Source organism: Poecilia latipinna, unplaced genomic scaffold (genome assembly GCF_001443285.1).
Source record: "Poecilia latipinna isolate Pla-1442-1.1 unplaced genomic scaffold, P_latipinna-1.0 Scaffold2375, whole genome shotgun sequence".
Taxonomy (NCBI): domain Eukaryota; kingdom Metazoa; phylum Chordata; class Actinopteri; order Cyprinodontiformes; family Poeciliidae; genus Poecilia; species Poecilia latipinna.
The window spans coordinates 45359-68385 of NW_015114991.1; the positions used below are offsets into that span (position 1 = coordinate 45359).

At 40.5% G+C, this 23027-nt stretch overlaps 2 protein-coding genes across 2 annotated transcripts in view; one reads left to right on the forward strand and one right to left on the reverse strand.

The window, feature by feature from the left end:
• The window catches only part of tmem244 (transmembrane protein 244), a 48542-nt gene that overhangs the window by 17128 nt on the left and 8387 nt on the right, over positions 1 to 23027 (forward strand). The window lies entirely within an intron of this gene.
• tmem200a (transmembrane protein 200A) lies at positions 2353 to 22954 on the reverse strand. Its single transcript, XM_015019104.1, has 5 exons — positions 22184 to 22954; positions 7010 to 7147; positions 6428 to 6645; positions 6154 to 6317; positions 2353 to 4998 (listed from the first exon to the last, which is right to left on the reverse strand). The coding sequence occupies exons 2-5, from the start codon at positions 7138 to 7140 to the stop codon at positions 3859 to 3861; spliced, it is 1653 nt and encodes a 550-aa protein (XP_014874590.1). The 5' UTR covers positions 7141 to 7147; positions 22184 to 22954; the 3' UTR covers positions 2353 to 3858.

Sequence of the window (23027 nt, forward strand, 5' to 3'; positions counted from 1 at the left end):
AAAAAAAATCAACCTCAATTAAAGTACACAATTTGTTTAGCTAAGCTGAAATTCTTTGTTGCATCATGCAGTTTGCTTGCTTGACGCAAAAACTGGTCAGGCATGATCTATTTCCACAGTCTTTGCATTGAATTATCATAATTTACAAAATCATGCAAAACTGGCACTTTTAATGGACTTTTAATTTAGAGCAACTTTGCATTAAAAATGTCATTATTTACCAAATGACACTTCATGACAACTCTCATAAACCTTCATAAAGACTTCTTTATGTTCATGACAGGTGTTATGTCATGTTTATGACAGTGTCATGTCAGTCTTATGCTCACCCCTTCAAATAAAATGTTGCCAATAGTTTTTCTAAATATCTCCCCTTAGGAGTGATCGTTGTTGTCCTGTGTGTCTCTGAATCCATGTGAGGGACTTGCGACCTGTTGAGTCCCTCCACAGCCCTGCATGGATAAGCAGGTATGGACAGTGTAAACGACTTTCAGCTGATACTGTTCTAACCTTTTTTTCATTTTTTTTTACCTAATTTCTGTCCGTTGGTCTTTTATGATCGACTCCCACATCAAGTAATTCTTTGTACTTTCCCAGATATTCGTTTCTTATTGTTTGTTCCCCTTTTTTTTCTCATCTGGGGTGTTTTCTGTTTTCTTGGTAGTTGTCTGTTTTTGGTTTTTTTCTTTATGCTGTTTTTCTTAAAAGAAAAATATACTCTTTTTAAGTTTATTCAAATTCCTGTGACATGCCATGGTATAAAAAAAATGCTTTTTTTTATTTGGCAAGTTCTTGTGCTAGATGTGTTTCTTTATACATTGACTGAAATGTGTTGAGTTGCTATGCTAATGCATGTTTGCCAAGTAATGATGGTCCAACTAAACTGAAGCCTTATTACACAAGAACGTGGATTAAATACAATTTCTCACAAATAGAAAGGAAGATGAATTTCTGTGAAATGTAAAACCAAATCTGTGTGTGTTACCAGGAGGCAGAGCCAAGATCCCAGAGATGGCCAGAAAGTTAATTGTACCATTGTCTGATGCAGAAATAGCATCCCCAAGGGATCAATGCCTCTGTGCCAAAAACAGAAAACTATTGTGAGGTTAGGCCAATAAAAAGGCAGACTGGGGTCCAGAAAATCCCAGAGGCAGCTACGTCTCTGCAAGTTCCCAGTTCATGGCTCAAAATACGCAGAAATGTGAGTGTATGTATTAAAAAGTTATTCATTTTAACAGGAAACACAATTACATTTATCTCAGGTGCGACCTGAGATTTTTACAGTCTGTACAGACAGCTCTCTACGACGCTGACAGAGTAGCAGGCAGCTGCATAGTTATTTCATAGCCTGTAACATTTGAAAATGTCAAACCGTTCGTCATCAAGAACAGAGCCGGAATCTGGCAGATTTCAATACACAGTCATATTCAATGGAGGATTATTGAAAAAGTTGACTTATTTCAGTAACAAATAGCTTTTTTTAAGCATGTATTTATGAAAACACATGGTTTAAGATTAGAATTTTACATCAGACCAAAAAGACATCAACATTTTAAAACGGAAACATGGACTAGGTTTCATACTTGTTTGTGACTTTTTTTTTAATGTACTTCTAATTTGAGAAACATGATCAGAAAGCATATTCTAATTTATTAAACACAACTGAATGTGACAGCTACATAACAGATATGTTTAATAGTTATTAAACTAATATGGTGATGATGACATATTTCCAGTAGTTTCTAAGTTATGATACAGACTGTATGTAAGACTTATCACAAACATATTTCACAGCAAAGTGCAGCGGATGCTTATGTTTTAATTTTTTTTTTAAATAATAATTTAACATGTTAACACTGATGCTCTCCCACCACACATGATGACGCTGTAAAACCAGACATACCAGCTGCTGGCTTTAAATTCACTTCCTGTGGTTTGAATTTTCTGATATAGCAGTAAAATCAATCTTTCACTGTCATCTGCAGCCCACAGCTGCTAAAAAGCATTCATTTCTATTTCCCTGCATAAATAGATGTTGTTGTTTAAAAAAAGAAAAAAAAGTAATAAGAGCAACGCTTTTCAGAGAAAATAAATTTTATTCTGAGAAAAAAACAACAAAATTGAACAGTGACTCACAGACCGCTAGAAACTAGTTCATCTGAAAAAAGACTCTCAACACACATCAGACTGTAAAACAATTTTACTATTCGACCTTGTTGGTTCAAATGTAGCGGAAAATGCTACAATAAAAAACATTTGCAGAGGTGTCAGCAAAGATGGCCACCGTAACGTGTCTCGTGACTTTTATCTAGCAGCCCAAACCAAATTTTAAAAAAGATACGCAAGTTGGAACATCATCAAGAATTGATTTTATTTCAGTAATTCATTCAGAAAGAAAAGTGAAACTCCTGTATCGTATGAATCCTCTTTTCTATCGGCCTTTTTCCTTCCACTCAACTTTCCATGTACTGAATAGGATAAAGCTCACCTGGTAGTGATTCTTATGTGACTTTTTGGAGAATGTCTGCAGGATATTTATCAGTCGTCCTCATGATTGTGTAGTTTTTTTTTTTTTTCCATGTCTGTTGCTGATGTTGTCGCAATGTTTTGGATATTTGATTTGTTGTATACTCTAGTTTTCCAATAAACTTAATTTTGTGTTCAATTGCTTTGCAATTGACAAGAATTAAATAAGTACAGGTGAAATAAATAAAAACGTTAACAGGAGATGCAGCTGTATTGGTCTACTTCCTGTTTCCAAGGACAGTTTCAGCTGCTTTGTGAATTATGTTCCATTTGTTTGCAGTTTAATGGAAGAAAATGCGTGACGGCATCTTGTGATGGGACAAAGCTATTTACATGTGGCAATCTTTGGAAACTAATGTGTGTAAAAATGCTTCAAATGGTGATTTATGAAAACACGACCAGCAAAAAAAAAAAAAAAAAAAGAACAAAAACGAATCAGGGACTGAAACACTGAGGAGTCTTCAGTCCCGCATCATTTCTCTTTAGTCCTGGCCGTCTTTTCCATTCCAGATACAGCTGGAAATACAGTTGAAGCAGAAATGTGCCTTTCAATTTTTGTATTCTTCGTAGACGAGATTGGGTTCAGATATGATTATTAAACCATAGCCAAATTATCTGCACATTTGGTTTTAGGAACTAAACAGTAAGTAAGAAAAGATCTGGTTTGAGAGATGTTCATTTCGTTCAGGAGTTATTCCAAAATGTTTCTGAAAATATTCCTCAATCAGTGACACAATCGTTACTAATAAAACAAGAGATTTTCCGCACTCTAAGTGGGTTTGTGGCCATATGTAGAGATGACTAATCCTGAGTAAAATCTAACCTAGCAGTTAGCTGAAAAATGCCCGCAGCAGAGCCGCAGCCACAGATACCAAATTTGCAGCCATCTTTGTACTGAAGTTCCTGGGAAAGGTCAATATTACATGGCCACAGGGCAATGAGGGCCTCTTTGTCGTATTTATTTGCAGGCCACTGTCTTCATTTAACATCGCTGTCTGATGCCTGGTCCAGTTTGTTAAACACCAGAGCATATTCATGTAATTTGAAGTGGTTGCATTGACCTCCGCAGGGAGCGCCGCCTTCCACATGCAAGAGTCAGCTGTAAAACAGCACCTCTACTGTCGTAAAGCAGGCATGTGGAGTCAGACAGTGCAAAACCTTTTTGCTGTGCAGGTTCTAATGTTACTTACTGGTGCTATTGCTCCTTGTTAAAAGAAAAAAAAAACTTGTCTTAAAAGCACAACTTGGTCTCGTCGTCATCAACTAAGACAGGGTGAAGAACAATTTTACAGACCAGGAGAGAGTCGGTGTTGCCGCTTCCTTCGCGCGCCTTCAGAATCGAGTTTCCGAGCTTCCTCTCTTCAACGTGCTGCTATTAAACTCATCCTTCTCGAAGCTCAGATTATTATGCGACCTGGATATCATGAGCAGCTTCTCTCGCTTGCTGTAGTCGCGTCTGTCTGTCGGGGACGCCGACTCGTCCAAGAGCCGCTCCGCTTGCTCTTCCCTGTCCTCCAGGCGCGTGTATCCCTTGCTGCTGCCCCTGTTCCCGCTGTGACTGCGGCTGCTGTTGCTGCGGTCGAGCCGCGGCCAGCTGGGGTGCTTCCGCTGTTCCGAGCGCACGCTCAGCACGCTGGGCCCGCGCTCCAGGTCCAGGGATTTGGAGTGGCTGTGGCTGTTCAGCATGTGCAGAGAGGAGTTGGAGCCAAAGTCACTCCTCGCCGCTCCCGGCGAGAGCCAGCAGCCTGAGGTAGAGGAGGGAGCCGGGGAGAGGCTGCACGAGGAGAAGGAAGAGCAGCGGGAGGAAGAGGACGCCGAGTTGCTGCGTTGCAAGCCCGGCGGCTTGGAGGCCTTGGCGACAGATGCTACTGGCACCACCAGAGACTCCATGGAGCTCAGAGGCGCTGGCCTCTCTCCCTCCCGCCTCTCGCCTCCTCTGTCCTCCTCGGTAATTGCCTCCATTTCTGGTTCATCAATTACGCAGTTGTTTAGCTTAATAACAGGGAGAGTAAAGGCGGAGATGGAGGAGGAGACAATAGACCCTGCATGGTGTCCTCCTTTCTCCCCATCTCCGTCCACCGACCACTGGTGTCGCATTGAGTCGGACTGCGACAACCCAAGCCCGGCGCCATAAAAGGGCCCATCCTTGTACAAAGGCGCCAGCAGTCCCGCAAAGCTACAATCCAACCTGGCCTGCTCTCTGTGTCTGTGGAACTCTTCATCCCCAAGCAGCACCTCCTCCTCCTCCGTGGACCCAACTCTGCTTCCAGAACGAGACGAGAAGCCCAGGAGGGAGTTGCTGGCCAGGCGCGCTGCCGTGTCGGCTCCAAAACTGCGAAGGTCACCCACGTCTCGTACGCACACGCTGCTGCTGCTGCTGCGGTGGTGGTGGTGGTGGTACTGTCTCTGTTCCCTCTGCCGGAGGCGGTGGATGTCGATGACCGTGGAGTACATGTCCCTCATGTGGATTATCTAATGCAGAGGACAGCTGGGTTAGCCAGAATCACCTGTAGTTCCTTGCCACATTCAGGCCTCGTCCACATAATAGCTGGATCTCTGAGAAACCGAACAGATTTTCACGTGATTTGGCCTGTGAACATTAAAAACTCTGACCGACATGGAGATTTGAGAATTATCTTCATTAGCGTTTGCGTGTGTACAACGGAAATGTGCTGCTAACGTCACGCTTGTGACTATTGTTATTGTTTAGGCATGCAGTGGAAGAAAGATGATTGCTATCAGAGAGGTGCTGATTTTTTTTTTTTTTTTTTACCTTCTTTGTTTTTTACGAGCCCAAATGTTCCAATATGTTGAGCTGCAAAGGAGGAAGATCACTTGGAGGACGGCTGTTTTCCAGCAGATGCACAATTTAGCTCAACGTCCACATGCTTTCACCTGATTCCCAATTAACATTATCTTGTGTTTTATTCTCTTTTTATTCTGAAAAGGTGTTTAAAAGTAGTTCAACCTCTCTGCCTGCCCACCCAAATGACCCCAATTTGTTCCTAACAGGAAGTCGTGGTTGTTTTTGAAGGATTGTGATTGGTTGACATACGTTGCAGCTTTACGCTACACTGCCCCCTATGGGTTTGACATGTTTAAAACAACGCTCAGTGGCGTAATTCAGCGGGTTTGTGTGGATGAACGCTTTTGTAACCCCATGTGTATGATATTATCTTTTTCAAACGATGCAGAGACGGATACTCGTTTATATAAAGACTCGGCTACATGTGTACGAGGCCTCAATTACAATCGATAACTCAGCACATTTAGGTAACTAGGAAAGGGAGATGCTGAGAGGAGGGGTTTGATCAAATCAAGGAGGGGAAGAAAAGACCAGATGAACTGAGAAAATGTCATCAAAAGCAAATTGCAGACATAAAAGTGAAAGCAGGTCCAAAGAAATCAAATCTGCGTGTTAGTGGGGGGTGCTGTACACGCTGAGAACAGAGTGCATGCTTTTCACTTTATAAAGAGAGGGAAGTAAGAGAAATGAGAATATGGGACTGGCAAGGAATAATTTAAATCATTACTTATCCGCAAAGTAAAATCCACTTGCAAGCGTTATTGAACTTATCTGATCCAAATGGAAATTTGATGTATGATCCGAGAAAATTTCATCCCTACCTTCGTCTCCCTGTCTCTATTTTCATGAAGTATTGCATTAGCGCAGATGAAGATAAAAATCCCTATGCCCATGGTGAAGGGCCCGAGCATCTTCATCCTCTCGGAGTGAAGATGTTGTTCCAGAAACCGCATCACAGCGCCGCCCGTCTGCTTTGAAGGCGAGTCTAAAATCAGAGCGCAGAGAAAATGAGTAACAAAGTGAAAAAACAAAAAACAAACAAAAAAAAAACCCGGCTTGGAGCAGCTTTGTGAGCCCACTCAGATCTAATGTTACCTTGAACATCATGGCTTGCGTTGGTCACACCTTTCCCCATCTTCACTTCGTTTCCTCCTCCTGTTGGTACGGCTTTGTTGTGCGGCCAATAACCGAGGGTCGCCATACCAATCCCTACTGCCAAGATGATAAGTCCCAGGAAGAGAAAAAAGCCAGAAGCCGAGTAGAGTCGAAGCCTTCCTCGGACCACCACAACGTCTGTGCGTCGCTTCCGCTTTCTAAGAGAAACAGAGGCATAAAATATTGATTTATTTATTGGTTCAAAGCAACCGTACTATCTTCTACTCTTTTATTGGTTTTGGACAACATTCCTGGGTCATATTTATAGGATTTTGTTTAGAGCTCGATGGCTTTTTCAGTCAGAAATCTAAAGCAGCTTATATGTGTTTGAGTTTTATAAAGTTCCAAACTTGAAGTTTACCGAAAAGAAAGCTTATCAAACCGTTAACGGACGCTCCCTCATTTGTCAAAAATAAATAAATAATAAATAAATAAAAAAAACTTCTTTAACTCAATAACAAAAAAAAAAAAGTTGTGTGGCTGAAAACAAGTTTGTGTTTTAAATTCCTGAAGAAACATCACCTGGGCGCGCCCTCGGAGCCGGGGTTAGCCAAGCCTTGCGATGCGGGTGGCACGGGCCGATGCTGAGAGCGGGCCGAGTCCTGGCGCTTGAGCTTGGCCAAGCCTGTCAGTACACCTGCTGCTGCAGTCATCCTTTACCTGCAGACAGACACACATCGGGAGGTCGTTGAGTTAATTTGTGGTGCTTAATTATTAATTTTTTTTTTTTAAATGATGCTAATCATTCAGCATGACCAATGATAAATTCACTGGAAAAGTCTTTTGCTGTTCAGTTTAATGCTGCAAAATCGTGCAATCCCAATGCTTGAAAATGTCTTTGCTAAAACCAGGACAAAACATGGAAACAAATGAATACATTCATTTGAAATAAAAATGCTATTTTTAGAGCAGATCCAGGCATTTTTTTTTTTCTTTTGCAGTCTACAGCAAGGCAAACAGATACTTGCAGCATCTTCAAACGCGTTCACTCAGCAAACATGAACCAAGGCCTGGTTGAGTCGTGCCCCTGAAGTCAGTGCCCAGCTATCGGCAGAAAAAGACCATTTCTCTCCACCTTTCTGCTTAATCAAAAGCCATAAATCAGCCAACTTCAGCACAACCGGCACGCAGAAGACGAAAACTGACAAGAGGAGAGAAAAGTTTCTGCAGAATAAGATAAAAGCATCATTCCGTTGATAATGGTTGAATTCATATGATGGATGGCCAGCCTGGAACGTTTTATCCATTATATTTTCTTTGAAGCTGTCCAGTCAATTTTTTTCTCTTTATCCAAACTTCACTAAAAGATGCTCAGCTGCATGCCACAGTCACATCCGTGAACATTTCAGGTGCTTTAAAGGGGGAGTGCGATGTAAATGTGTTCCATTTTGTTTATTACATATCTATTTAATTTACTTCTGATTTGTATGGCTGTGATCTGGGTCAAGTCTCCCATGTGAAATAAATTTCTAATCTCAATGGGACTTCCTGGATATTTAAACTGTAGATACTGTAGCATTGTTGCAGGCCAAACTGACTCCTACCTTCTTTTTTTTTTTACATCCAAAAGGCACAGCATGTTTTGCAGGCATGAACCTCTTAAAACAGATAACATAAAGCAGAGAAGAAATGGGATGTTAGATACGACACATTCGCATCATTCTTCGTAGCAATGTGAGGAATATTAGCAATACTGTAGATGAAAAGGGGCTCCCGCCGCGTTACGCGTCTAACAAACGTCGGCTGGCTGTGCAGAGGGACTCTTCCACACGGCACCAAATGGAGCGGCACTGATCTGAATAACTTCATTGTACCTGCAAGCTTCGAATTAAGAGCCAGGGAGGACACTAAAGCATAAAGACATTTTATTTGGCATCCTCAAGAACAGAAGCAAAGAAAACTAAAAAAAAAAAAACTAAAAAAAAAACCCTGCAGTCTGGATGCTGTAGACACACAAGAATTACAAAAATTTAAAACAGGCACACATATTAGCAAAGAGAAAACAGACGCAAAGAGAAAACAGACGACCAGCTGCTTTGGTGAGCAGATGTCCGGGGATGTGAACATCTGCAGTGTTCAGACACAAGGACACTTAATAATCAGAGTAGAGCCTTTCTCGCAATGCTGCCGACCTTTGCTGTAAGGGATCATAGCTGCGTTTGTCTAATTTGAATATGGCTACCATTGCGTAGCAGTGTCTATTTAAAGCCACAGAAAATGTTTAAAAGTGAAACTGTGTTCTGCTCGGAGTGCAAATGAAACGTACGTGATGCACAGATTTGCGCTTATTACAAGCAATGTCATGTTTTAGGTAGCCAGCGTCAGGACACCATAACTTTGCAGAAGCTGTGTAAATTTAATTAGAGTTCTCTCCTGCAAGGGTTTTTTTTTTTTTTTTAAACCAAAACCAGATCAGCTCCTAAATCCCAGTCAAACCGTGTTTGTTTTTGTTACATTTCAGTTTTTGTTGCTTTCCTTACGTATCATTAAGCATTTAAATGAACCCTCAGCTCTGCTCTCCACCAGCTCTGATGTCTATTAATAGCTATTAAAAGATGAGAGCTTGAAACAAACACCAGATTATTTTTTTTAAGAGCTGTCATTTGGGTTCAAAAGCTCTATAATCTGGTTTCACGTGAACATTATCTTTGTCCTCGTGGAGGATTAAATTGACTCTGTTTTTAATTCTGAGTAACTTGAGTGTTGCATTCCACCAGTATTTACCTTCAATGTCTGAAATTATTTGTACATTTACAGTTGCTGCCTCGTTCACGCTTTTGTCGTAAGGCGGGGAATCTGCATTTTAAATGCATAACGGGAAACATTGTTTCACAAACGTGTCATCCCTAAACAATCCCGAGCAGCAAAGAGCAAGATAACAGGAGCCGTTAGGGAATTATCAGAGGTTGTGATCACCGTTTCTTTGTGCAAACGTTTGGCTCGGTGCTTAGAGTTTGTGCATCGCAAAGTTGCTTTACGTGTTGTTGTGTCCTTTGGCCGGGCGCTTGACCTCATGCATATATTGGTGTTTGCGAGTGCGATTGGGTGAATGGCTTTAAGAACCTTTAAGTGGTTGATTTGACTTGAAAGTGCTGCATAAATTTAGTCCATTCATCACATTTTCCCCCCCGTTAAAGATGCAACATGTCTGAGTTCAGGTATTTCATCAACAGAACCCTCCAAAAAGAAACTCGCAGTCAACAATTTTGGATGCAATCTTTAGTCCTAAACCGAACTGTGGACCAGAAAGCACGACTTCATCTTGTGAAAGCAGAGAGCGAGACACTCAAGCTGTCAGTCTGTCATTAGGCGAACATGAGGAGGAGAAGAAGAAGAAGCAGAAGCAGCAGCAGCGCTCTTTTTTTTAATACATTTTAAGCAGGTTAGACTTTCATAATCCTGTTAAACTTTAATGAATAGTACGAGGAAATGAAAGTAGAACAACCAGGCCAGCTGTTGCTTAGTTACATTGACCTCATTCTAAAGGTATTCCCCTATTCTGGTCTCTAAAGAAAACCCCAAAACCAAACTACGACTACTCTTTGAGTCACCTTAACTTCATGCAGCAGTGATCAGTTATTACAAATACTTAACAAGTATTACTAATTCTTTGAGATGCACAAATCATTCAGTATATATGTGTTTTCATTGGACAGTTACTGCTGCTTGCTTGCCTTCAGTGAGCAAATTTGGAGATAATGAACAAAGGTATTGTAAAGAAGTATTTCCTTCTTGCAATTTTTTTTCTGCTTTGGCTTCTTGTCACACTTGCATGTTTCAGATCACCAATTTTTTGTCAATACTGGACACAAATAAGCCTGATTAAATAGAATTAAATTAATTGAATTTCTTGAGGGAAACCAACGCACTCCCATGTGGAAATCTGCACAATTAATCTCAAATGTATTGTTATTTCATCTTCACTGTAATCAGAAATATTATAAAGAACTGCTTGGTCTGTAATGAGTGTCTAATTATTTAATCACCATGTAATCACGTGTGCATGAGGTAACATTTGCTGTTGCCAGAAGCAAAATTTTTTAATAAAACCTGACTGAAATTATGACTTTTGATTTTTACAGTTATTTTATGCAGTTATTTTTTTTCCCCTCGAACCCTCTCATCAAAGTCTCAGCACAGCTACCCAGTTGGTTAGCCTGATCCTAGTTTTCAAATGATATGACAACTTTTTTGCGTGGACTCGGTTCATCCTTGTCTGACATTAAAATAAGCTTGAAGATCTGAACATTTCCAGCCCGGATCTGGTTTCACGTTGTTTATCTCGCTCCCCCTCCCGTCTCGTGTCGTCTCCTCGTTCTATTTTTATCCTTTCTCTAATTTTAAATCAGTCTAATTTGGTCACTTCTTGTTTTTCTTCTTTCCTTCCCTCTCTCCCGTACCCTAAAGGAATAATCAAAACTCTGACAAATCTAAGGAAGCCAAAAATTGCACAGGACCGGAGGGTCTCTCCTCCGCCTACCCCTCTTTTCTCCTTCAGCCATATATACGTATTTATCTTGTCAATCATCCTTTCGGTTACTGAAGAGGGCTTTATCACAGATGGTGAATCACACACAAGGACAAACACAAGCAGCCACTTTTCTCGGGTTTGATCTGGTTTAGCTCTCTCCTTTTTGCTCCTCGACGTGCGTCAAACATGAACCCACACGATGTTTTACAGCAACAGGAGAGATTTCTTTCGTTCACTCATTCCACAAATAAGAGGAATGGCTAACGGTTGACGATGCAGGACAAGAAACGGGGATTATGGAGGGAAAATTGGCAGAGTGAGGAAAAGAAGGGGGAACAGAGAGGGAAACAAGGAAGTGCTTTCAACCTTGCACCTGCCAAGGTGCAACAATGAGTCATGACCCAAACCTCGCCGAGAAAAAAGCCTCTCCGAGACAAAGTGGCGGCGAGGGAAGCAAGATCTGACGATGAACAAGATAAGAGAGAGAGAGAAATGCCTTTCCCCCCCGCCTCCCCCGGAAAATGAGGGGGAATCGAGCCTGGTGCGTTTTGTACTGTAGTCTTAACGAGTCTGGAGTGAGAAACGAGCAGAGCGGAGAGGAAGGAACTGTTGCTGTAACAGACACACCAGAAGCCTAACGAGAAACCACTCCGGCTCCGACACAACGAGACGAGAGCCTGAATCAAACGAAGAGCTGATATTCAGAGAGCGAGCTCGGCGGCCAACAGACAGTCAGTTCATCTGCGCCCATCATGCATATTGAACGTTCTTCGAAGGCGCAGGGTTTAGTTGTTTAAAAACAACTACGTGTCCCATCAGTCCTGCGATTGCATTATGTTTCCCGTTTGAATTCACATCCTTCTTCTCCCCCTTAGCTAATAAAAATGTGATATCTCCATCGGTGAATAATGAATTAGCCGTGCGATCGCCTCGGTAATGAATGAATTGTTCTCGTTGTTAATCTGTGTGCACTCACAGTCGGGCGGGGATGATATCAAAGCCATTGGACATCCTCAAGCATTTAAAAAAAAAAACAAAAAAAAAACAACTCAAACATCTTGAGAAATGTTTTCCACCCTGAGTTGTATCTTTTCCGTCACCCACTGCATTTCAACACGTCCGTCTTCACCCCTGCGCTTATTATCTTTGAGCAACGACAGGTGTTTTTAAGGATTACCACAAACTCCCAGTTCCATATGACACATCACACGAGATTATTGTCCCTATAGCAACTACATCTGCTGCTAGGTGACATGTTTCTATAGCAACAAACCAGCTGTGTGCACAGGAATGACAACTACAGGCACGGAGAAAAAAAGTGAGCCATCTCTCCTCTTTCTCTTTGCAGTAAAGAGAAGTCCCTCCGTTTCGGTTAGGATTTAAAGTGGGCCTAGCCGATTACGACGGCTCTTACCAGCTGCTTACTGCTTGCTTAACTTTATTAAGGTGCTTAAACTTTGTCACCAAGTAAAAATGAAACACAGATTAAACAAAGGGCAGCATAACATACCAGACAACTTCGCAAAAGGTCATTGTGACACTGGATGTTTGAAGGTCGTAAATATTTCTGGATGGATGGATGTCATCATAAAATTGACATTCTTATATACTTATTTTTATTTTTTTATCTCTCTGGATGGAGATCCAGAGAGATAATCCTGGACACTCCAAAAGATGTTCAAACACTCTCTTCAAAACTCGCAGAAGTTGCATTTCAGCAGCATTCTCCAAAAAAAATTAAAGTGTGAAACAACTGCAGTTAGCATCGCAGCACAGCTGGCTGCTACAACACATGAGGAATGTGAATCATGAACAAATCACTTTAAATATGAATCCCGTTCTGTGACTTTTTTTAAAATTTGGAATGAGACGGTTGCCGTCCTCTTATCAGCTGGAAACGGGTACGGCCGGGAGGAGAAAAGAAGGCGACGCCAAAGGAAACTGGCATGGAACAAGGCGGTGGGTGTACAGAGGCGCACGGAGCTGGCAACGGATGCAACATGAGTAGAGGAGATGGCGAAAGAGAGACCTAGATTCAGGTTGTTAATTACATTTGTGCCACAGTTCTAGATTTACGCAGTCTCCAGCTCCTTGCTTTAGGAGGAAAAGTGGAAAAGGAAGTGAGCACAACAGGTGGGATAGTGCTCAAAAAAGGAAATGCGGGGGGAAAGAGGTTGAAACCAGATGGAGGCAGGATGAGGATAAAGACAGAAACGGCTATTCTGCATGTGATTTCATAAAGCGCACTGGCAGACTTTTCATTCTCTGCACACAGACTTAATTTACTTCAACAAACTGTGTGCTCAGATGTCATAGAGTAAGGTGAGCTAAGATTTAAAAGGAAGAGAAAGACACAAAAGGTGTGACAAAAGCCTGGCGAAGCAGAAGCTCTCCACTGAAAGACGTGCTTCACAAAACATCCCAAGGACTTGTTTGCAAATCTTTAACCTTTAACCGCTTGGAAATCGGTCCAAAAAAGCAACTCGCGCCGCTAAAAACTGGTGTTTCAATTGGATTACAATGATGGGAATCCGTTATGCTTTACATTTAACACTGCCTCTGAGGTTTAGTTTTCAGAGGCAGATATTGAGAGGGACACCGAGGAAGCCGCAAGGAGACCTTTTGTGCCAGAACAATAAACAACTAGATCTGACGGGAGGGAAAACGCAAAGCAAGAATAACAACAGAATCTGACAAAGAATAACCACCCAGGGAGTGCTTTATGTTGAAAATAAATCAGATTGACTTCAAATATTGTCCTTTTTCAACATGTTTTGGGTTAACCATTACAAGCCCAAATATAGATCTGAGTTTGACAAGATAATAGGAAAAAAAGAAAACCAGGCTGACCTGGGTTCAAACTCAGAATTTTGAAATAGTATCACGATGAGAAATGCAATTACACTTCGTCACAAGTCCAGACTTTCCCCTTCCACTAGTTGGGTTTATTTTTATTGCTACAGAATAAATGTATTTTAAGTAGAAAGACATACTGCACCGACATACATTTGCATTACTGCCGCAGGGTTACGGCAGAATAAAACGATTAAATTCATTTGTACAGAACAAAGAGACCATGGGAATCATTAGACCCTGTCCCAGCTTTCATTGGGCAGCCATTGTGTGCCAGCATGAAACACACACACACACACCCTAACTCTTAAGGGCAGAACACATAAACACCACAAGCTGTGTAAGAGTGCTACCCCTCCATTAATTTATACTACCAACCAACCACCGGTGTGGGTGTGTTCAGCGAGGTTCCAATAGATTTCAGCACATGAAGTTCTCAAGTTTTCATTCTTTGCCAGACTCATGGTGCGTTTGATTTTACTTCTGGCCACGGGCTGCCATCATGTATCAGGATTTCAAAACGTTAGCTGGGAAACAAATAAAGGGAGCAATAGTCTTGTTTGTTTAAAGAGAAACAACAGATAAGTCTACCAACATGACTGCAAATATTTCTGAATATACACAGCACAGGAAACTCTTAAGTTTTCCTCCTCATACAGGAAGCAACAAAGTGAGTGCTGACAGCGTTTAGAGAAGGATGGGACACCAATGCTGCCCAAATTAGTGGCCACTCTGTTTGGGTCTGGGCCTGGAACACAAGACGCACTCTGACTCTTTTTCCATTCACGAGAACTCGTGTACACCCAGCGGCAGCAGGAAGGTGAAAACGGGAACATGAACCTTCAGTATCGTGAAGTTTCTCCCTCCACTTCTTCTCAGTTGTGTTCATAATGCCAAAGAAGTGGATGTCTCTCAGAAAACATCAGTTTCACATCATGCCGTCTTGGTTTAAATTTGTTCTACAACCTGTGTGACGGAGATCTTTCTCTTACACGCGGTGTGAAACTACCCAAGCTTTGAATATAAATAATTTATGACTGCGTGCTCACAGGAGTGTGATTAGAAAAAAAATGTGTTGAAAACTATTATCTATGTGTTTTAAGGGGGGGGGGGAATCCAAATGGGCAAAATGCTATCAGCAGGTAAGAAAAAATCACCCACAAATTTCAGATGTTGCTGATGTTTTGTGGTACCCAAACATAAGAAAGAAGAAGACAGAATCAGAATTAGGGAAAAAAAATCTACGTTTTCAGTATAAAATCGTAAATATTTGCAGAGAAATTTGTGCACCATTGTCAGGAGGTTCATCAAAGCTGACTTTCCTTTTGTCAGTGAGTATCATCAGTCAGGAAATATTGTGCCACGCAGAAGCAGAAAATCTCTTCCCTATAGTCAGAGGCTTTTTCTGAATCACTTTAACTACAGTAAGAAGGTCAAAGGTGAAGTCTAGCTGCACAGATGTTGCCCAAATGAGGCTTCAGTCATGCTTTTTACTTAATACTGCTGTATCCACTGTGCTTGATTTAACCTGGAAGAAAACATGAGGTAAGCCAAATCCTCTAAGGGCCATCATTCAGTCTTTAAAATTAAAAAAAGTAAAAATCATCCACAATTCCCGCAGAGATTTCTCAATGGTCCAACACTAAGTTTGAAATTTAAAAAAGACATAACTAGCACTGGATGCATAGCATTTGTCTGACAAGATATTTGTTTGTTCAATTAAAAAAATTATTTAAAAATTTCCAAATTGAGAGACTACAGATGTCAGATTTTCTTTTTCTGGATATTTACAACTCAAATGTAGCTGCAAGGACAGTAATCTGTAATTTTAATGGTGGCAAGGTGGAAGGACATGATCTGCCCTCTGCCCGGATAGGGCAAAACGTGAAGCGCATGGGGAGGCGAGGGGGGGAGTCTGTAATTTCCCGTCAGCTCTTCCGACTCTGTCGTTCTTTTTGTTCGTCAGTGCCGTTTCATTTTAAAACTGATCTCGGTAATTACGCAGCCGCTGTGATGCCGTTTAAGCTTAGACGACTGGCAGTTCTCATCAGAACGAGTGTCGGAGACAAAAAAAAAAAAAAAAAAAAGCAAGCCAAGGCAAAAGCAGATAATGAGCGAGCGCTCGTGCTGTTCTCCTACGGGCTGGCGGTCACTGGTGAGTCATCTGTCTGGAGGATATGTCACTACGTGTTTTCACACTGACCTTTTGGAAGCATATTTTCTGATGTAACCACTTAAGTGTCAAATCCTGCACTCCCTTTAACATCATTCTATTTTTTTTATTTATTTATTTTTTTTTTACCGTCATTAGATTGATGAAACATGCTGTTTCTTCTTAAACGACTCGTATCGATCACACTTAATAAGAAATACGGCCTCACATGAGGAATGGAGCTCCGTGCGACTAAATTACCCTTCGGATTGAGAAGCCCCCTGCTGATTCCAGTCAAATGACTCATTTTTTTTTGTCATCCCACCAATCCTGACTGCCAGCCAGTCACACATTTGTCCAAACTAAACTACAACCAGGATCCAATAAGCCCCATCTGAACTGACGCAGTAACCAACTTCTGAAGTTTTGATATCCATATGCTCTTTTTTTGTTGTTGAAAAATCGCAAATCTTGTCGGTGTTTCTCTGACAAATTCACTCTCTTGTCATCTTTTTGGGGTCTTAAGAGTGACAGTGAGGAAACTGCTGACCTGCTACGACAGAGGCTCTTCAACGGGATTATCCAGACTGCTTGATATCAGCGAAGGAGGATTAGCCAACAAGCCACTTGACTTTATAATGATTCTTAAATCCAAACTCTCCGAGGATGTCTTATTATTATTCATGTGGCTCAATGAGTAACTCTGTTTTTCTGTAAACAGGTCCCAAGGTTACAGTGGCTCTTGATTTAGCATAATTAAGCTAATTCTGAAAAAAACAACAAAAAAAAACAACGACTGAGCACCTGTCGTTACAAAGCGCCTCTCTATTTAGAGGTGCTGGCTTATCGGTGGTTCTTTTGTTTGACCTTCTCCATAAAATGTTAATCTGCTGATTGTACAACTTCTTCTTTTTGTTTGTTTATTAGTTGTTTTTTTGTCTCAAATTTTAGTTAGAAAGATCTGTCCAGGCAAAATCCAAAGTCCATTATGATTTATTTTGTCTTCAAACTGTACGCCTCAAATTAGTAGCTAATTTCAAATTACATTTTGAAAGAATTTAGACTCAAAAACTGTGAAATATACAAATAAGTGGATTCAGAGTGCCCAACAGATACCCAACAAAATATGATAACTCAACACAGACTAGTTTATAAATCATGGACTCATTATTCTTCAACATGGATTTATACTTAGTTATTTTCTTTTTCCTTCTTTTGCTCTTTCCTTAAAATTACCGTACCAACTCAAATCTAAACCAGTGATGCTCCAGTGGTAAAGGAAAACTGTTAAACTTCGTAGATCACTTGTCAACTTTTAGTTATTTTAGTCACTGCAATTTTTTTATTCATTATGTAATTTTCAAAATTGACACAATCCTTGCAGGGTCAGTGGATGAAGAGTAGGGTCCGATCTGGACCAGTGTTGTCATTGTGTGTATGTGTTTACGTGCGTGTGTGTGCGTGCGTGTGTGTGGGTATTGAGCCATTTGAAGTGGGAATAAATGTGTTAAATTATACAGAAGAAACTTAAACACGCAAATGTCCAAATATGTTAGAAAAACACAGGCTGTTGTAGGTCCTACTGACTTTTTCACAACATGTACACGTCAAACCAGTGTCCAATTTAAATCAGGCACATCTTGTGCAAAAGTGAAAATGCATTCATAGTTGGTGACGCTTTACAGTTAGTATTCCTGTGGTTACCCATCATATTTCCTGGATGCTGTGCTGGGTCCAAAATGAAGATGGTTATTCAGATTAAATTAGACTCTGTGCTGCTCTAATGACATGTCCCTCCAGTATGAGGATGGCTTTGTGCCAGGTGTTGGTGATGCATTGCCACTTTTGGTGCATAACCTTGTCACAAACCTTGTCACAAATCTTTAGGCATCATTAGAAAGCCATGCAGCCTGGGTTAATAACTGATGTCTTAAGCATGGTAGCATGCACTTAAACTATCCCAGCCATGTTGTGTTATTTCACTTTTAATGAAGCTTTAATCCTGGTCCTGTTTGCAGGGCTTAGGATGGCGAAAAGTTTTGTTTATTAATGACAGATGATCTAATTATTGAGTGTTGTAAATGTTAGAAAAGAGGCATTTGTTTTTACAATAACATCAAATTGACGTTTGATTCAGTTTTGCAAAGTCGTGTTGTTGGAACATCCAATTCTGTCCAACATCTGATTCCTTTCAAGATTTATTTTCGTTGCCTCCTACAAATTTTATCTGAAGGAAATAATATCCTGATGACTTTTTATTTCTTCTTGATTGTCCATTAATTGAATGAGAAGATGCCCTATTTTTCTTCTTTCCCTAATGTAGAGTGCCTTTCTCATCCAAACTGTTAATAGCACCTTTGATAGAGAGTGCTTGCGACTATATTCAACCACACGCAGTGTGAAAAGTTGTAGATTGACTGTCATATACACCGGTATCTAGCATAAAGAGTGTCTCTTAACATTTAAAACTGCACTACTGACATGAATGAAAAGCAAATTAATTCATTATTTCAAAATTGCAAAAGTTAAATTTGGCAATTTATAAAAGCATTTTATATAAAAACAGAGACTTGTTCCAGGTGCATCTTGCGCATCTTGATCTTTACACTTTGAATCTTGCAGAGACTAAATTTAAATCAGGCACAACTTGTGCAAAAGTTGCTGTCCTTGCTGTCAATAAAGAGACATGTACTACACTTCCAAATGTTTTCCATTAATTTTGACCATGTCAGTGTTATGAAAAAGCAACAGAGTTGGTTTAGTTGTTCCAAATTATTTCAACATAAAACCACATTGATGTGATTCAAGAAACAAAACAGCATCTTTTTTTTTTTTTTTTTACAAAACAAATTCTTTACTTTATAGGTGAGGAAACTCATTTCAACTTTTTTTATTTCAGTCTTTTGGTCAGGAATGTTGGACCCACCGAAAACTTACAACATGGAGGAGCCGAGGTTCAACTCAGAGGTTTTCTCCCCGTCTGTGTGACTGAAGGTCATTTCAGCTGCAGGATATTATTCTGTGTCATGGTTCATATGCCATTACGACAGGTGAGGGCAGGAACACAGAGGAACCAGTAAATCAACAGCTTCGCCTTTTGGCTGAGCTCCTTTCTTCACCAACAGACGTCCAAGATATATAAACTCTTTCTTTGTCGTTGACAAAGTAAGATGCACCACTGAACTTGCTAACATTTTCAGAAATAGCAAGATAAAGCTGCCTGATCTCACCCAGATTTGGGAAACCAAAGCCGTCAGCGTTCAGCAAGGAAGAACACCTAGTGGTCAAACCTGGGAATAGCATGTGCTGAACACATTGCCTTGTTTGTCCAACCCTCTAATGCTGAATGCGAATTTATGGTTGTATGTTCTAAGTTTGTTATAAATATATTCAAAACAACAACATGAGGAAGGTAATGTCCTCGTTAGACAATGAGGTAACCCAAAAATGTTTTTAAAACCACTGCTAACACATTCTAACCTGATTGAGCCTGGTTGTGTTTCCAGACTAGTTTAGTTGCCAGATCTCAGTTCGATCTTTAGACGGCTGAACTGCTATTCAGTCCAGAGAGCAATCACAGAGGCATAGCATCAAATCAGCGTGTACCTCTGTTCCAGCATTCAGTTCGCTTTAAGTAAAATCAACCTCGAGACTTTCCAGATTATTCGGAGAGCCTGCACCGAACGCCTGTACACGCTGTTCTCATTTCTCCAGCTCAAGGTTACAACAAATAATTCACCATATATTCATCATTATTTAAGAACATTAAAAACATCCAGTTAATAACCATTACTGTCTTCTTAAACCTGAAATGAATTTTAACAACTAACCAATGAAGTTTTGTGCAATTTTATTTGCTCTGCCCCACTTAAGATTTGGCCAAAACTCATAAAAGTTGGCAAAGCATGTCAGCTTCTTGGTAGAAAACGAAACAAAACAAAACAAAAATCTGGATGAGGATATCACAACTTCACACTGAAAATAGATAAGCTTGGAAAAAAATATACATTTAGGCCAAAAAACACTTTATTCGATCAAGTACAACCAATATTTAATACTTTAGACCTGAAGAGCACTGAAGTGTTTCGACTGTTTGTCCAAACTCCAAAACTGATAGATTGAAAACGCGAACAGCAGTCAATAAAAATCCGCTCTGGCTGCATAAACGTTACCCTGTGGAGTCAAAATAAAATTAGAAATATGGAACTGGTGAGTCTGTGCACCATCATAGAGCAGCAATGAACAGAATGTACCCTAACCATGATAATATCTTTGCATTGGGATCTCAGCAGCCTGTCCTAATCCTTCTTGATCTAACTTTGTAAGATTGCCCAACTTTAAATAATTCCCCTAAAAACTTACTTATTCCAAAAGTAAAAAAAAAAAAAATCTGAATCCTGACACACATCACATATTTAAAGGTCACCTAAAATATTAATGAGTTAATTTCTGTTTCTACACATGGCAGTTTTAATATTGTTTTACTTGTAGGATGTTAAATCCAAACACTGTTGTAGCTACAACAAAAGCAGCCTGCCAGTCTGGAATAGGTTTTCTTAAATTAGATGTGTTTACAAACGCTAAAAACTGGCTGAATATTAGGAACTGGCTGTGAAAACATTGCATGCCTAAACTTATGAGTCAGTCCAAAAGGGAAATGTCCCGGTGGTTTATGTCAGGCAAAGGTCAGTGCTGACACTCTCTTAACAAGTAGAAACCAAACAAATAACCTTAAATGGGGGGGGAAAAAAGGATAATTTCACACATTTTTATTTTATTTTAAAGTGGAGTTAGAGTGCTGGCCACGTATACGAGGAGAGAAGAAGAGGATGAATGTTGTCTTTTTTATCTTTTAACAGCACACTGGGAGCAAAAGACAGGTGAAAATATCCAACTCTAACTCGCTTGAGAGCTGCAGAAAAGATCTCGGGGTCACAAAGCCACCTTAGCAACCATCTACATGCCAACCAGCTGTTTTCAGCTGCATCCCAGAAACAAAATAGGCAGTTTCTGTACAAACATAAACATTTGGAGTTTGCTCAACCCTGCTGGGATTTAGACTGGAACTGTTTGCTTTTGTCAGATGAAACTGAGATTGATCTTTGGAGAGGCAAACAGTTTAGGTTGGTATGGAGTGAAAAGAAGAATCAAAATGACCATCACACTTAGCCTGCTGCTAAGTACGATGAAGGATTGTGTTTGTTTTACAAAGACAATATATTTAGAGTATGTGACATCATGAACTCTTTAAAATGTTACAGGATTTTAGATTAAAAAAAAAAGCTCTCTGCATCAAATTTAGGAAGTGTTAAAGCAGAAGAATCAATGACGCCCCACTTGAAAAAGGGGGATACGCAAGAGGGGCGCCAGTAATAATAATAATTTGATCACATATAAAGCAATTCTGCCTTCACAGACGATTTCCTTCCCAACTGAATAATTAAAATCTCATGACTAAAGGTTAGATTTTCTAGGACTTTAATTGAGCGATTATGCAACTGCAATGAAAGGTACTTTTATCTACTACAGTTTCGAACACATTGTCATCTGTGAATGTCTGAATGTGTTGACTCGTGCGTCGTATGTTGCAAACACATAAAACCGAACTAAATTCAGAGCTACAATGGAACGGTTCAGATCAGAGGACGTCTGAATGTTTGTATGTAGACCAAAGATTTAATTTTGGTCTCATCTGGCCAGAGCACCTCCTTCAGTGTGTTTGCTTTTCCCTCTATGTGGCTTGTAGCACATCCAAAAGGGGACTTTTTATGGCATTCTTTCTTTTTTTTCTTTCTTGATACTCTTCCAGGAGGGTCAGATTTGTAAATTGTGGATTCTGGTGGTTGTTTTTTTCTTTTTCTTCAGATAGCTGCTTTGTTCTCGAATAAACCTTTGAGGCATTCACAGAACCCACGAATTAATGGGATTGAATTACTCTGTTTACTCATTTGGTTGGCTGGATTTTATTTAAGAGTACCAGAGTAAAGAGGGACTGAACGTTTTATATTTTTAAGTTTTACTTTCCACCTCACAATTATACACTAATTGAGTTGATCATCATATAAAATTTGAATAAAGTTTGTGGAGATAATGCGACAAAATGTGGAAAAAATAAAACTTCAAAGGTCACGTTTCTCATTGCGTATCGTTAAAATATATATAACATGCATGCCTGTCAGCTTTAATTATTGGATCAGAAGTTGGATCGGTTGGTTCCTACCTTACTGAAAGACGAGTCTCCACTGTCACGGTGTAAATTACGCTTTGTATCCTGGGGGAAAGTCAAAAGCCATCTTCCACACTGAAGCCTACTACTTCCAGCGAGATGATGCCACGCCGGGGAGAACTAAGATGACAGCTCGCTCCCATGCAGCCACTTGGAAACAGCAGCAGCCCTCACCAGCATCCCAGCTCCTTTAAGGCAGACCGAGAGGCATCATGTCGGCAGTTTCCTTGCCTCAAATTAGGACTTGAGCGATAAGAAGCGTCGATTTGTGCGCGGAACACTTTTTTCTCCCCCTTTACGCCTGGTGGAGAGCACAGTACGCGCGCAGAGGATGATGAGAAACACGCTAATTAAGAGAAATCATTTTCCTCCTCCTCGTTCGGATTATTTAGACGCGTGAAAGCTTGCATTGCAACAGAGGTATTACAATGCAAAAGAAGAAGAAGATGAAGAAACTACAGAAAAGCGGTCAATGTGACGCCCTCTGTGGTTGCCTGATGCGTGAAAGTCGTTTTGTGGAGCGTTCGGGTCCAAAACTTGACCGCGCGTCCAAACAAAAAGCAAAGTACTATAAAATGGGTCAGATGGAGAATTTCCGTTTTAAGAAGTCCGGGTTCAAGCGAGGTAATGGTGTTTTTTTGTTTTTGTTTTGTTTTTTAATCCAATGATTCGAATCGAGCAGCAGCTCCATCCAGGTCTTCTGAAAGCGTTTACGCTCGTGGGAATGCGCGACTGTGGAGAGAGAGAGAGAGAGAGAGATGTAGAGGGGGCTGTATTATCTGCATGTACGCCCAGGAGGAAGAGCATGCATGCGTGTTTCATTTATATTTAAGAGGAA